At 43.8% G+C, this 15,041-nt stretch overlaps 1 protein-coding gene across 1 annotated transcript; it reads right to left on the bottom strand.

Annotated features, from left to right (window-relative positions):
- Positions 1–2,471: 2,471 nt before the first annotated feature.
- On the bottom strand, positions 2,472–12,309 carry ripk4 (receptor-interacting serine-threonine kinase 4). Its single transcript, XM_084373187.1, has 8 exons — positions 12,015–12,309; positions 9,098–9,389; positions 8,150–8,298; positions 7,685–7,734; positions 5,663–5,821; positions 5,288–5,403; positions 4,374–4,614; positions 2,472–4,251 (listed from the first exon to the last, which is right to left on the bottom strand). Exons 1-8 carry the CDS (start codon positions 12,272–12,274, stop codon positions 3,011–3,013), a joined length of 2,508 nt encoding a protein of 835 aa, XP_084229313.1. The 5' UTR covers positions 12,275–12,309; the 3' UTR covers positions 2,472–3,010.
- Positions 12,310–15,041: the final 2,732 nt, after the last annotated feature.

The following is a 15,041-nucleotide window of genomic DNA, read 5'->3' as shown; positions in this document are numbered from 1 at the left end:
CTTGGTGTTAAATTGTATTGTTCACCACAGTACTGTAGTGTTTAGTTTTGATCAACTGTTATTTTTCTATTCTTCTGTCCCAAATTGTTTGTGTCCTTATTCAAACGGCGGAAAAGATTGTAGGAGTAGAAAGGTTGAAATTGATTTCAACACATTTTGAAACTAAAATGGTACTCAGTAGAGTGCATACCTCCTTCAAGGCCCAACAGTGGCCTTTAATTCAATCAAGCCTAATCCAATATCAAACTTGACAGCCCTGTATGACTCTGAATTTTAAACCACCCGTAACTCCTTAATAATAATTTAAGATCACCAGATCTTTATCAGCCAACCAACAGGAAAACAAAACAATGAAGACGGAATCATGATCTCCTCTGTGTTGTAGAAGAACATCAGTTTTTATTAGGATCCGCATCAAGTTGCACTCACTCATAGACACCAGCCACCTAAATATAGCAGATTTTTTTCCATCAAGATCCATTCTTTATTCGCTGAGAAATGAACAAATCAAAAATGGGTCCTATCTTGCAATATTCAATAACGTGAGAAATAATTCCTTGATCCACACCAAAAGTTAATGGGGTCTATTTTAGGCAGAGACCCATCCTCCATCCAAGGTTCGTGGAATTCTGTTCTGTAGTTTTTGTGCAATCCTGGTGACAAACCAACCAACAAACAACAAACAGACGCGGGTGTAAACATGGAGGTAATTACATTTAATTACAAAGGAATGGGGTACCTGGCGTGTTGCAGTCAATAGAAAAGACAACTGTAGGTGAGAATGAAAACCACAAAAAACTGTCAGTAACTGTATAACACAAACCCAACCTACCAGTCTATCAAACATAACAGCAGTCTCTACAGGAGATAGAGATTAGGCTACAATACAACCATTATCTTCCTCATAGCTCGAGCTGAGACACATCACCAGGCAACAGGCAGGAAAGAGTGTACACAAAGCACATTATACTCATTTCACCAGTCATCTTCTGCTCTCTGCAAACACGGGCTATAAAAACAGTACAAGGACCAGCCAACCGCACTCAGCTTCTCCGGTTACAAAAAGCCGAGGCCTTGAGGCGTCGGGGATGGCATGTTGGTTTGAGTGAGTGATGAAAACTTCAAGTGGTCTAAGGAATTAGCCAACAGGCTGAGATTGCAGGTAGGAGAAAACCATCGCCCCTTCTCACTCATCTATCATCCTACAGCATGTGATCCCCCTCAGGGGCAGTTCCCATGGTCTGTGCCAACCTGAGCATGCTCTGTGGGGTCTGGAGCCGAGACATCATAATAATAACGCCACAGTTGAGGCTGCAGATGCAGACATGCCAACTCTGCCCGACACTGAGGCTGGCAATTCCTTCACACATGCAGGTGGAGCACACACAAGACGCACACTGACAGACTGAAAGAAAACACTTTCTCCAAAAAGCATGCGGTAACATGACTTGTCTGAAAGTGTTGTTGGCTTTAAAATCATAAGAATCTCAGTTCAGCTATCGCTTTCATTGTCAGTGTTAGATTTGAATTTTTGAAGATGTAATTAAATGTGTAAGAATTTGAAGGTAGCTCCAAAAATATAGGGGGCAGCATAATTGCTAACTGCAGCTCACTATACTCCTTGGCTGTCTAACTGAGGTTAGCTCTTTTAGCCGCGGAGCTCACAGGTCAACCAGGTTCAGCAGCCTCCCAGTGGACACCAGACTGGGACTGAACACAGCCTCCAAGACCGACGGGTGCCAGTTTGAGCACAGGGGACAGAGTACAGAGGTGATTTACAGCGACTCTGACCAGAACCATGCTCCGAGGAAGAGACATGACAGACGGGGACAGTGGAGGTGAGCGGTGGCAGACAATGTATGGTTGTATTGTTCTCTTTAATAAGGAAAATAGGTGTAAAATATTTCCTTTACTGACATCCTAAGAGGGCTTGTAAAACGTAGCAACTTCAGGAGCTATCAGACTAGCTCCTATTGCGGTACAAAGTGATATAATGAGACCGGACAGGTGGGGGCTAGCTGGTTAGCATGCTAACTTCCTTCTCATACATTTGATACTGTTAGTTCATTTTTTTAATGTTTGAAATAAAAATTCTAGCCATGTCTCATATTTCCTTTAAAATGTCTTGATGCCAACAAAGAGTTTGGAATGAAAATCAGAATTTAAAATGAGCATGTTCATACCCTCTGAGGAAATAGGCGCTACAATAGGTCTCAAGAAAACAAAGTCTCAACAGTGCAGTGAATACGCTTTTGAACAAGTTTCTCTCCTTTAATCTTTTCTGAATATTTTGTAGATTAGAAAGTTTTGTGTCAGCATTAGCATTTTGTTACCATGGCTATAATGTTATGAAACTGCCACAGATGAAGAGTTCATTCTGTCTTCTTTCTACTACTTCTACTCCTATGGAACATTTTCAGATAATTTCTTCATGTTGCAAATGTGAAAAAAGCAACAAGGTCAAACAAAAGTAAAGGTTTAAAATGGTTTAATGGATGATGCAGCACTGATAGGTAACAGGTACAGAACACTGAAGGTCAACGTTTTTCATAAATGCAATGGCTCTGATGATCTACAGCATTCACCTGCTAAAGCTTGTGACTAAGGTTTGTGCTCTATTAAATATAACTTACAGGCATACCAGCTGCAGTACAGTATAGAGAACGGTCTCCAAAGATCATGGGTTCCCTAATCATAAGTCTAATTCACAAAATGTGCTTGTTAAGTAAAAAAAAAAAAAAAATGTGCTTGTTAAGTAAAAAAGTAAACAAAGTTTAAACTCAAAAAACAACAGAGTTTTTATACTTTCTATTTACAGTGTACATATTTACATCAAAGCTTTTACAACTTTCAAGAAATACCTACAGTGCTGAAAGGGCTTTTTTTTAGTCCAGAAAGCTTTCTGATGTTTGGAATGACCCTCGCCCTCACCCAGCTCTGAGGCACCACTATAGCATTAAAATGACATTAAAGACAGTTCTGTACAGTGTTGGCAGTGTCTTTGCTCTCATTAGCAGGGTGCTGAGGCACACTGTGAGCTGCTGGATTGTGGACAGTCTTTGTTGTTGTGCTCTGTCAGTTTGAGAATGACAACCTTCCTCTGGAGCGTCTTAACCTCCTGTGGAGCGGGCTGTTCGACTACTGGTTGCACTGAGCTCTCAGTGACTAAGTCCTGGGGCACAAGCATAGTGATGATGTTTGAGTATCCACCCTGCACGGCCAGGTGTAACGGGCTGAGCCCCTGCTCGTCTGACAGGGCGCCACCATCTGGACAGTGAAGGAGCAGCTCTTTCAGGACTTCACAGTGTCCGTTCTCTGCTGCCAGGTGGCAGGGGGTGCGTAGGGCCTGGTTGGATCTGTAGGGGTCTGCCCCCTCTTCTATCAACATCTTGACAGTGGCCAGGTGGCCTCGCTGGGAGGCCAAGTGGAGAGGAGTGAGTCCGCTGGTGTTCTGGGCGTGGATATCCGCCTGGTGTTTGATCAAGAGGCGAGAGGTGCTGGTGTGGCCAGTCTCTGCCGCCACATGCAGAGGTGTGTTTAACCCAGCAGACGTCGTGTGAACATCTGCTCCTAGTTCGATCAGGATCCGTGCCACTCTGTACTGCCCTCTCTGAGATGCCAGATGCAGTGGTGTGCGGCCATCTGTCGTCTGCCCGTCCACGTCGGCGCCGGCCTGTTTGATCAGCAGTTTGACGATGCCCAGATGCCCTTGCCAGGCAGCCAAATGGAGCGCCGTCCAGTTGTCCTTACCCTTGATATGAACATCAGCGCCACGGCTCAGCAGCACACGGATTACGTTCTCCTGGCCGTGCTGGCATGCCACATGAGCTGGCGTGCGTCCTTGGCCATCGGTCTCATTGATAGCTGCCCCTCGGTCCAGCAGCAGGCGTGTGATGGCCTCATCCCCGTTCTGAGCCGCCCAGTGCAGAGCTGTGTACTGGTCTTCATCCTTGGCGTTGACGTTGGTGCTGCGCCGACCGAGCAGAAGTTCTGCCAGGGGCTTCAGGTGCCTCTCCGTGGCCAGGTGCAGGGGTGTGGAGCCACGGCCATTTGCAAGGTTGGGATTGGCGTTGTTCAGGAGGAGGAACTTGACAGCCTCTTCGTTGGCCAAAGTGATGGCGTGGTGGAGCAGACTGTCTCCACCATCGAGGAGAAGATCTACATCCTGAGGCTGGAGGATCTTCATCAACTTGGCAGTGTCTTTAGTCCTGATGGCCTCACACAGCTTCCGTCTCTGGACTTCAGCAGAATCTGGGCAGGAAGGAAGCAAAGGATGGGTTTAAGGCAGAAGTCATGAGTAAACATCAAATATATAGTACTTTTAGGTTAACATGAATAATGGTCCCATTTGTAGGTCGTTAATCAGCTCTTACCACATGTGCTTTCTTTCTCAAAAGACAGTGTGATGGAGTCTTGGGAGGAGAAGGCTGAATCTGCAGAGGAGATGCCGGACAGTCTCTTGCAAGTGCTCTCTTTGCTGTGACAGCTATCCTCCTTCACTCGATCAAAGCTCCTGGAGATCCCAGAATCCACCTGACTCAACAGCTCAGACAGGCTGTAATCTTTTTCCGGCAACATGGCTGACTTTGGACGCACTGGCTTGTTGTCTTTGACCTGGAAGGCAAAAATCCAGATAAGCATATTTGGACAAGCTGGTATTTAACAATCTGAACATTCCATTACATTTATACTCAGGTATGTAGCTGCTGCTCTTATCCAAAGCCACTCACAGTATAATGCCTATTGTTGCTACTGTGATAATTTGCTGAACTTGAATTTGATCATGTCAAAATCACTTGAACACAGACGGAAGTTCAAAACGGCCTGTCTCTACAGACAGAAATCATTAAGCAACAGCTGTCACCTCTCATGAGCAGGATGTTTGTCTCTAGTCACGTACACAAGAGGACGGAAATGAACACAGGTTGAACTATCCCACCAGTCAACATTCCTGGTTCTGATGCAACTGTTCAAACACTTAAACAACTTAGGACATTAAAAGTCATAATTATGTCTGGAGCACTTCAGAGATAAGCCTCTCATTGTCTGGAAATGTGGTTACACATTAATGGAAAATATATAGAGCCAGTTTGAAAGCTGTAACGAAGAAAAGGATTCACGTTAACGCAACACAGCCGCTGTTGGTTAAAACCTAGATCATTTTTATCGCTTTTATTGGCGTTCACATGATCCACTGTTAAGAAATCTTCCAAAAAATGTTTCCAAAGGTTCCAGAAGTGCCAAAATGAGTGAAACACAGGGCTTTTTCATTCAAAAACAGTCGTACCTGGTCACTAGTGAGTGCGTTAGGGGAGGTGGGCTCTGGCTCTGATGTTGATAAGGTTGGTGTCTTGGGCTCCTCTTGAGGTTTAGAGCAAAGCTCCTCAGCTTCAGATGTGATTTCTGTAAAGAAAACAGCTCTAGGTCAGGTTTCAGTAATACCAGGGATGGGATTAGGGGAGGAGAAAGGAAAGAAAAGCAGCACTAAAAGCAGGAGACAAAAACCTCAATTTAAGACACCACTACACTTAGATTCTGGGATTATCCTCAAAGTGTCTGAAGGAGCCAAAGGTCTAGGATCAGTTTGATATTGATTTACCTCCTGTTATAATGATAAACAAAGGTTGACATATGTTTTTTGTGATAGAGAGGCACAATTTACCCTGGAAGCTGGGTCTGGCATTGGGGCTTGTGGTCCAGCAGCGCTGCATGAGGCTCAGGAACCCTGTACAGGCCGAAGGTCGACAGCGTGGCACAGCACCCAGATCTGGACGAACCCCCTTCACCACCTTCACCATGATCTGAAGGATGTTATTCTCTCCTAGGGGTAAAACAATCATATAGGTCACACAAAAAATACATAAATAAAACACAATATGTCAGAGTTTTTCATATTTGTGGGGCACATGAATCTGATCTGAAGCCTTTTTTTTCTGATGAGTAGTTTGAAGACATGAAGCATGCTGCAGTGTATGACAACATAATTTAAGGTGCTGGTAGGCACCAGAGCCAATATAGATAGTTATGCGCAGTTTATCAGCATCTCCCCATGTGCTCAGATAAGATGTGCATGCTGTTGTTTCCCATGGGAGCCAAATGGAAAAGCAGTTCCTGGTCTGGCCTCTGTCTATCTGACTATGGGATCAGCCCAGTCAATGATTCAGAACAAACAGGTGGAGGCCTTAATCACAGGTACTTCACCTCCCATTGTAGCCTTAATACCCTCCGCAGGTGGAGGAGGAAGATGGGAAGGGATGGTAACCAGGCCATTTCTCACTTTTTAATTATGTCTGGATCAACATAGGCGGTGCCAGTGCCAACCTGGAAACCCTCATCCAGACACTGGCCTTCAAAAGAAGCCAGATTCCTTGAAGTGAACTGCTATCTGATACGCCTGGGAAAATACACAATCTACTTGCTAGTCTGGCCCTGTCCAGTGCCTGCTCTGGAATCCAGCGAGTAAACAAATACAATACAGCACCTGTACACACACACACAGACACACACACACACACGCACACGCACACGCACACACACACACACACACACCTTAAAAGGTGTAACCTCTACGTCTTTACTGGAAACAATGAAAGCCTAACCCTGCTAGGGAAATGTTAAAAACAGATTTTTTTTAAGCGGGATAAAAGTAAATATTTATGGTGAGTCAAACATTTTTGAAGATACCAAGTCAAATGTTTGACTTAGTAAGTAGAAAGTATGAGAAACTATCTCATAACTCTAAACTTGTATATGCTACATATTTGTAATATGATTTTTTTTGTTAATTTTGATTCAGACATTCAAATTCTTCTCAGGATGAACTGTAATAACCTTTGTTATACATTTTGTTGAGTTGTGTAGCCTACTTACATTATCCCAAATGTTTGTAACAATGTTCAAACCCAGAGAAATCCTAATTTCATTGGAGGTAACGGTGCATTTCATTCGGTCACTTTACACCCTGTAGTTGCTATAACTTCCGGGGAAACACAGGAAACACCAGATGATACTTCAGGTTGGAAGTCGCCTAACTAGCCACACTATAGTTTACTACTGTTTGTATTACTCATTTGTGATGGGGCACTTTTATTCATTGCGTACTGCTTGTTTTGAATAACAGTGAAGACTCCCATGATCCCACGCTACTTCACAACGTCATCAAACTCCATCTTTTGATATTGTTTTGATTGACAGTGGCAGAAAAAACATACTATGAGTGTAACCCTGAAGTTTTTATCATCATCAAGTCAAAATTGTATCTTGTCCAATACATTGTTTGTTACCAAATATCTGCAAAACTAATGACGTTCCCATCAGTCTGCGCTGTACTTTGTGTTAAGTGCTAATTAGCGAATGTTAGCAGGATAACACACTGACCCATCATGGCGACCATGGTAAACATCACACCTACTAAATGTCACCATCTTACCATTGTGACGTTGACAGAGCTTAATTGGCTTGTTAGCACACTGGTGTCAGCATTTAGCTTAAAGCACCCAGGTGCCTAGTACAGCTGGGTTGGTTTAGGCATGAGAACCACAAATGTCATTCACCATCTTTCTTTTTACTTTTAGCGTCCCTGACTTTTTGAATTTTCTCAGCAGGAATGGCTTTAATAAAAAAGATCTTCCCACCAGCTTTAGAGGAAATCCTCACTGGGTTTATGAATCAATCATAGTCTCACCTTGGTAAGGCTTCTTCTGTGAGAGAATCCCCCAGATGACGATGGAGAAACTGGAATGGAGGCAAAATGAAATTGAAAGGATCAGCACAGGATAATTATCAAAAGACACTGCCAAGAAACTGGAACATTTCTATTTTAAGCATATCATTTGTCCCTTACAACACTCTAACTGTATGAACCAGAATGACAGTTTGATTCTGAATATACTGTCAACCATTTTGAAGGACACTGTTGACTATGTTCAAGAAAATGAGATTAGTCTGCCTTTATCATGCTTAACATGATGCAACTCGTGTGCTACCAAACCCATCTCCTACATGTGATTAATTACAGAGAATTATGAGTCAGAGCTTTACTGAACATAAATAAGTAGGGGAAAGGCAAACAGACAGCACCACCTATCCCAACACAAAGCCCGACATTCACACAAAAAGGTTGCATGCAAACTGCTAAGAAAATCCCAACCTGTATACATCATGCTTGGTGTCCGACACTCTGTCCTTTTCAATGATGCTCTCAGGCGGCAGGTAGGCGATGGTGCCGCAGAAGCCATCTCTACTGATGTCATCGGCCCGTGACAGGCCGTTCCACCTGGCCAGGCCAAAATCAGATATCTGTGGTGGAAAGAGATCAGATAAGACCCTCAAATAGAATAAACCCCACTGCTTTCTCTTCTCATGAAGAACCGTGACACTGATGACTAACTTTGCCCGCTGAGTGTGACAGGCTGCTAAGCTCTTATTATGTGCACTCAGTGGTATGATGAGGGCAACGCAGCCATGTCCCAGCCTGTAGGAGAGGAGAGGCCCTTCACGTTTGTGTTGAAGAGCGCACACCCACACACACACATTGACAGAGGGAGATTTAACAGGAGCTGAATTAATCCTGTCTGGACAGGCCCGGGTGAGGTGTTTACATCCAGGTATTAAACTCTAGGATTGAAGGTTCCCACCCATTGCTCTTAGTACAGTTGAGCTGTTCAGATGTTCAACAGCGGCTGACAGACACCTGTCTGCCCAGAGCGTGTGCAGGGCTGTCATTTAAAAATGGATGAAAGGGCACAGCGAACCAGCCCACAGCTGAAATTCCTTCATAAACACTAAAACTGTGACTTTAAATCAGCTCTCAAACAACGATGCCTGTCAAATCACTCTCACAGCACCGAAAGCATTCAACCATACTTCAGACGTTAAAGGCTTTGTGTAATTTCTTTGAGATCATTATTTCTTTTCCCCAACCCTTTTATTTTTCTTACATATTCTTACTGCCAAAGAAAAACCTCAGGTTGCAGCTGTTCTGATGAGTTTTCTCAGTAATTCTGGAGCCATTTTCCCCACAGACATCTTTTAAACATTAACATTACAACAAACTGATTTGGACCATATTTTGTGTATTTTTTGAGATGAACTCTACCTTGACGTGATAGTGAGCATCCAGCAGGATGTTGGCCGGCTTCAGGTCCAGGTGGAGCAGCGGTGGGTTCATACAGTGCAGGAAGTTCATTCCCACCGCCGTCTCGTGGATGATGCGGAAGCGGAGCTCCCAGGGCAGCGGCTCGGTGGCCAGCAGGGTCTCCAGGGAGCCGGTTTCCATGTACTCCATGACGAGGCCCTGGGGGTCCTCACAGATCCCGTACACAGGCAGGATGTAGCGGAACTTGGCCGCCTCCATCTTCTTAGCCTCCTCGAGCAGCTCTGAGCGCTCCCTGCGATTTAAACAGATATTGATTACGTCATTTTTATGTTACACAATGTCTGTGGTCATTGTATGGGCTCTCCCTCTTGAGTGACTCAGCAATTGCAAGAAGTGCGAACAAGCTGCAGCTGAAACGAGGTGAAAACATTTCAAAGTATGTAGCCTGGTTTATTTTTAACTAATCCCTCCAAGTCCACTGTCGCACAGATTATTATCAAATCCATCATCTCATCAAACATTAACCTAATGATTCTGAGGTCATGCTTTGCTCACTGAGCTGTAATACTTTGCGTTGCTTTTGTCCTAACCCAAATTCCAGCACATTACACATCATCCTCACTGAGCACCCAGCTATGCAAAATGTGTTCTAGCATTAACCTTAGAGGCTGTGACAGTATCACCTCTGCAGACTTCTATAATTAATTTACCAACTTTCATCTCAAGTATGTAGATTGTGATCTCAACTGTCCAGAGGCACTTTTAAGGCCTTAAGGACATTCCAGCCCAGCCTGGAATGCATCAGGAGAGCATTAAACAGAGCTCTTGTTCTCTGTTGCTCAACCTTTGCACAGCTCCCTTTATCAGTCCACCGGCTCTGCTGACATACCTCAAACACAACTGTGCAGGTCAATCGTGACCTCAGTGCCCATATCTCCAGCAGAGGTTGATTTAAAACAGCAAAGTCTTAATGAGGACAGATGAGAGGAAGATAAGCCACTAATGGTTGTATTTATTGGAATGTGCTTCAAAGGCAGAATTAGGTGAGCTGGACTGGGGATTCGTTTTTCCACCATTAATAAAAATGAAATAAGATGCACAGGAGAGACGCCTACATCTCCTCAGAGTCTTTTATGTGCCAAGTGTATCAGGTTACTAAAAGAGTCATGTTCTATAGGAGGCAGGCTGCCTATAATTCTCCTCTATAGTCAGTGCAAGTGAGGGAGGCCAGGACCCCAAATCTGCCAGGCAGGAATAATCAAACATGATATGGGAGAATGGGTGAGCACTTGTTTGCTAAATCCTTCATCTAATCCAAAGTGCTCTTCAGCAGCTCCTCAAAACCAAACAATGTCCCTGCTTTAACAGAGAGGCCTGGTAAGACCGGTTTTACAGCTCCTTTTATCGTCAGTGCCACACAGCAGCAGCCTGCAACCTCAGCAGACAAAGGTGGCTTTGAGTCTTTGAGCTGCTGAATGTTATGCGTGGGTCAACGAGGGCCGCCGTCCAATGGCTGTTTATGTACTCTGCAGATGTTTGCAGATGATAACATCTTCGGTTCAGGTTCAGCGGAAGCTTTAAGTTGCACCGCAGGTTCTGAGAGGATGTCAGCCCTTTTTTTTTTTTTTATAGCAATGCTGAAATAGGCACTTCCTGTTTGTTGGTTATCTGTTTCAAATGTTTTGGTGGCGGTGACCGGATGAGAGATTATAATCTGATATCAGACCATCGAAAAACAAAAGAAAAACAAACAAAAGAATCAGCCGAGTGATCAATTGAGGAAATATTCACTTGGATGTAGATATCTGTGTCTGGAGCTTCATCTCAGTGTCACATCATTTAGCAAGGACAGGTGCAACTCAATGACTCAGTGTCACATACGAATCAATCAGACATATTTGTCTACAAGTTAAAAGCTTTAAGGTTCTTGTGAGGTAATATTTATACTTGTATGTGTGCAAAGTTGACAAGAATGGAAAGTTCCATTGCAATGCAGGCTGTTGTGCTGCTGAAGGGGTCGACTCACAGAACATGACACCGGTCACACACACAGTAGGACAGCTGAGCCACACACACACACACACACACACACACACACACACACACAAACACACACACACATTTTTCTCTCGCACACTTCCAAAAAAGTATACAAAATGCCCCCTTTTCTGTCTTTTTTTTAAACAGAGATCCATGCAGAGCAAGATGAGATTCATGGTTATGCAAATTGTAACAGAATTAAAGAGGCTTGTGATATCTCTGGTAGCGCCTGTGGGAGAGGACCACCCCGCTACCCTTATTGACATGTACATTTATGTAAATGACCTCAGGGAGGTACCCTGAGGCCATTACATGAATACTTCTCTGTTGATTAGAGAGATCAGCAGTGAACCTTTCATGTTCGGGTCTGGTTGGAGTGAGTGAACAGATATGGCCCTGAGCAATATGGGCCTACTTCACCCCTGGGGATGAATCAACAAGTCAATACTCCTTGAAACACAGTAAGTAAGTAAGAAACACAACAGTATCTGAATATCTAAACGTGGCCTTGTCTGCTGCTCAGGCAACTTTTTATCTGCTCTGTGTGCCCAGACTGGCAGCCAGTGAGTCACACACAATTTCTGGTGTTCAACTTTCAAAAAGTCTGAGGCACTGAATGACTCTTTTATCAGCATAATCATAATAGAAGCCTCTGTCTGTCTACTATCTGGCGAAAACTGCTCATTAAATGATACACTTAAGAGACAAGCGCTGAGAACAGACAGATTTGACACCTGGGGCCACAGGAGGAGTACATAACAGAAGTAAAGAAAAAGTTTCCAAATGTTCAGCTAAACTTCTTTTTACACTATTAAATGTCTTTCTACATACATACAAGTTCAAAGATCAAACATCTGGCTTAACAGCTGGAGCTTACTTGTCATCCACATGAAGGCAGGGAGGGCACTTGATAGCCAGCCATGTTTTCCACTGTACGTGCCGGACTTTGTATACTTGTCCAAATCCACCGGAGCCTATTTTCTCCCAGCTGCCAAACTCAGAGCAATCAAAGGTCCTTAACAGCCCCATATTCCCATGTGGAGAGTCCGGGACGTCCATATCCGTGTTGAGAAACCCACCAGCTGAGTAAATTCCTTTTTTGTTCGTCTCCAAGGCACAATCAGGGCAAGTGAACATACACACCGACTTGCCCGCTTGTGAGCTCTTCCTTGTTTTTCCCCTTGTCAAGCTCAGTGAGGCCCCTCCCCCTCTTCAGGTAAAAGTAGGGGTTGGGCCTGCTGCTGTGATATCACTTCCTGGTTTTGAAACACAGGGAAGAGATGGAAAAATTCAAGACAGGCCACCAGGCACCACGCTGCCACAGTGCCCATAGACAGATGCCCTGAAGCCTCAAGCGTCCTCATATTTCTGCCATGAATAGGAGAGAATAATCTCTGCTATGAGCCGGAGTCCATGAACCAAGGGATAAGTTATTTCATAAACACACCTTTGTTGCACTGTAGCCATTATCCAACTCAAGCAGCCTGAGGTAAGAAGAGGGAAGGTGTCCTAACAATAGGTGGGTTATGTGATATTGACCAGAGGGTTTGGGAATGTGTGGACTCATCTTCTCAGCACAAATCCACCCAGCAGAGGGGTCATCGTGTTCTCTCATAGCTGTGGATCGTCATTATACGGAATTTGCCAGTGACAGAAGTGTGTGAATGTGTGTGTGTTTCTGCCATGAACAGGAGAGGATCATCTTAGTCAGTTCTTCAGGGTCAGAAACAGAAAAGCAGCCATGAGGCCGACATGAATTAAAATGTTCTGCTCAAGGACACTTCTGCACTCAAACCGTCTTGAACCCGTGTCCTCTGGTAGCAGACTGTAAATGATTAATGTCTCACTCATCATAAAACAAGCATGTAGTAGAGGATAAACCAACGTTATCTCAGATTACTCTGTTTTATAGGCTGATGTAAATGCAGTGAAGCAAGAATACATAGAATACATCATACCCACAAATCATAGAACAGTATGTGGTATCTGTGTTTCGTCAGCGATCAACAGTCTTGGTAGTTGCCAGATTGTGGGGAAAAAAACATAAAAATGGCTGATTTGTACCTAAATTAGGCGCCCAGCATTCTGTATTGCCGTAATGTTAGCTACCTAACGTTAGCTAGCGAGCATTAGCAATGTTAGTGTTGGCAAAGCAACCTTTAGCTATAATTAACAATGTTAGTGTTAGCTAGCGTTAGCAGTGTTAGCTAGCATTAGCAATTATAGCTAGCCAGCTAAGGTAACTGTGCTTTTCATTTGGTCAAACTTTGCTATGATGTACAGGAGAGTCAGAGTGAGTGAACATAACGTGAATTAAACTTTCCGACATTACTTGTCTTTGAATATTTGTGCCTGAGTCACGTCTGATAGATTTTTATCAGCAGGGGTGGTTGTTTAATGGTGTGTTCACCACCAGCGAAGCAAGTTTGAACGCAGGGTCATCTGTGCTAATTCGCAAGTGTTGTTTCGCCCCAAACAGCTAGATTACGTTATTGTACGTTCACTGTTAGTAAGCAGGCATCGAGGGTGTGTGTGTGTGTGTCTGTGTGTTTGAATTCAGGTCAACCTCTCACTAAAATCAGCACCCCCTGTAATGTTATGTTCATGAAGTAAAGTACATTTCCCCTCCAGTCAGCAGTCAACAGAACGGAGCATAAACACACGACAATGGAGGTCACCTCCGTGTGTTCGCTGCTGCAGTCAGGTTGATAAACAGGAGTGAAGATAAATCCACTGTTAAGTCCTGAGTGTTAAAAGGTAATCTGTGACCTCTCCTCCTCTCTACAAACAGAATGATTTATTCTGTAATGTTGTTTGCTGTCTGATAATTATCCAACCTTGTTTTACCTCTACCTTACTGGCGTTAACACATGATGTCATGTTATCACCCTACTCCACCCATTGCTCAAGATTTGCAAACTGGAAGGACGAGGTATTAAGACTGAGTGTAAATATATCATCAGGGAGGCTGTCGAGACAAAAAGCAGATGTTATTGGTCCGTGAGGAGCCAGGCTACATTTCAGGCTGCTGGCTCTTGTCACTGCTGCACAGATCAGTGTTTGTCCCCCGAGCTGCTCGGAGGCATAAACATGAACAGCAGATAGAGGGTGAAAGTTGGTGGGCGGTGTGAACGGGAGCCTTCTGAGGTGTTAGTCCACCCCTCGTCTAAAGTGTAAATGTATTCTCAGGCGTCACAACGCCTCTTGTTCATTAGAATGAGAGAGGAGCTTTTACTGACGTGTTAATTTAATCAGCTCTTTCAATCTGTGTTACTGCTAAGGGTTAAAAACAAGAAGATAAATCAGGATCGTCCACTTCGTCCCACTGCGAGAAAGTGTCTCCTTTTGTTTTGACTCAACTAAGCACCTCAAACACGAGGTGAATATTTGCTGTAAATAGTAAATCATGCCACCAGAACCTCTGTCACGACACAAACCACAAGCGCTATCTGAAGTTATTAGAATGTTGTATAGTAAATGTCAGCTTGTGACAGCATGTTCGTTGGTGGCAGCTCAGGTATGTGTTGGCATATTATTGAAAGTGTAATTGCATCTTCCCACTAACCCCTTTCATCAGAAGTCTTTGAGGCATGTGTGTGGGCATGCAGGTTATCAAAAGAATCCAGCAAAAATGACTGCGAAGAATTCAGAATGACAGCTCTTTGTCCTAAACCTTGACAAAACTTGAAGTCTTGAATGCCCGGTGTTATTCTTCACTGATTGAGAGAATTTGTCCCAGAAGGAAATCAAATATTGTATGTTGTTATGTAATAGGGAACATTCCAGATGATTGATTACTCAATTTTTCCCTCTGTGTGCAAGATGTTGGCAGGCTTTACTGCCACCTACTGTTGGTTTGTATTAAAGCATTGAGCCTTTGATAAGACTCAGCTTCAAAGATATA

Source organism: Pagrus pagrus (assembly GCF_965226575.1).
Source record: "Pagrus pagrus genome assembly, chromosome: 14".
Classification (NCBI taxonomy): domain Eukaryota; kingdom Metazoa; phylum Chordata; class Actinopteri; order Spariformes; family Sparidae; genus Pagrus; species Pagrus pagrus.
Note: the sequence above shows the minus strand (reverse complement) of the source record. Positions and strands in the feature narration are given on the sequence as shown.

Bases quoted from the DNA above. Each gene is read 5' to 3' on its own strand.
- ripk4 (XM_084373187.1), bottom strand. From the start codon at position 12,274: ATGTTCACTTGCCCTGATTGTGCCTTGGAGACGAACAAAAAAGGAATT. The intron at 8,299-9,097 runs GTAGAGTTCATC...TTTCCACCACAG, and splicing joins ATGCTCACTATCACGTCAAG to ATATCTGATTTTGGCCTGGC. The intron at 5,404-5,662 runs GTAAATTGTGCC...TTTTCTTTACAG, and splicing joins TGCCAGACCCAGCTTCCAGG to AAATCACATCTGAAGCTGAG.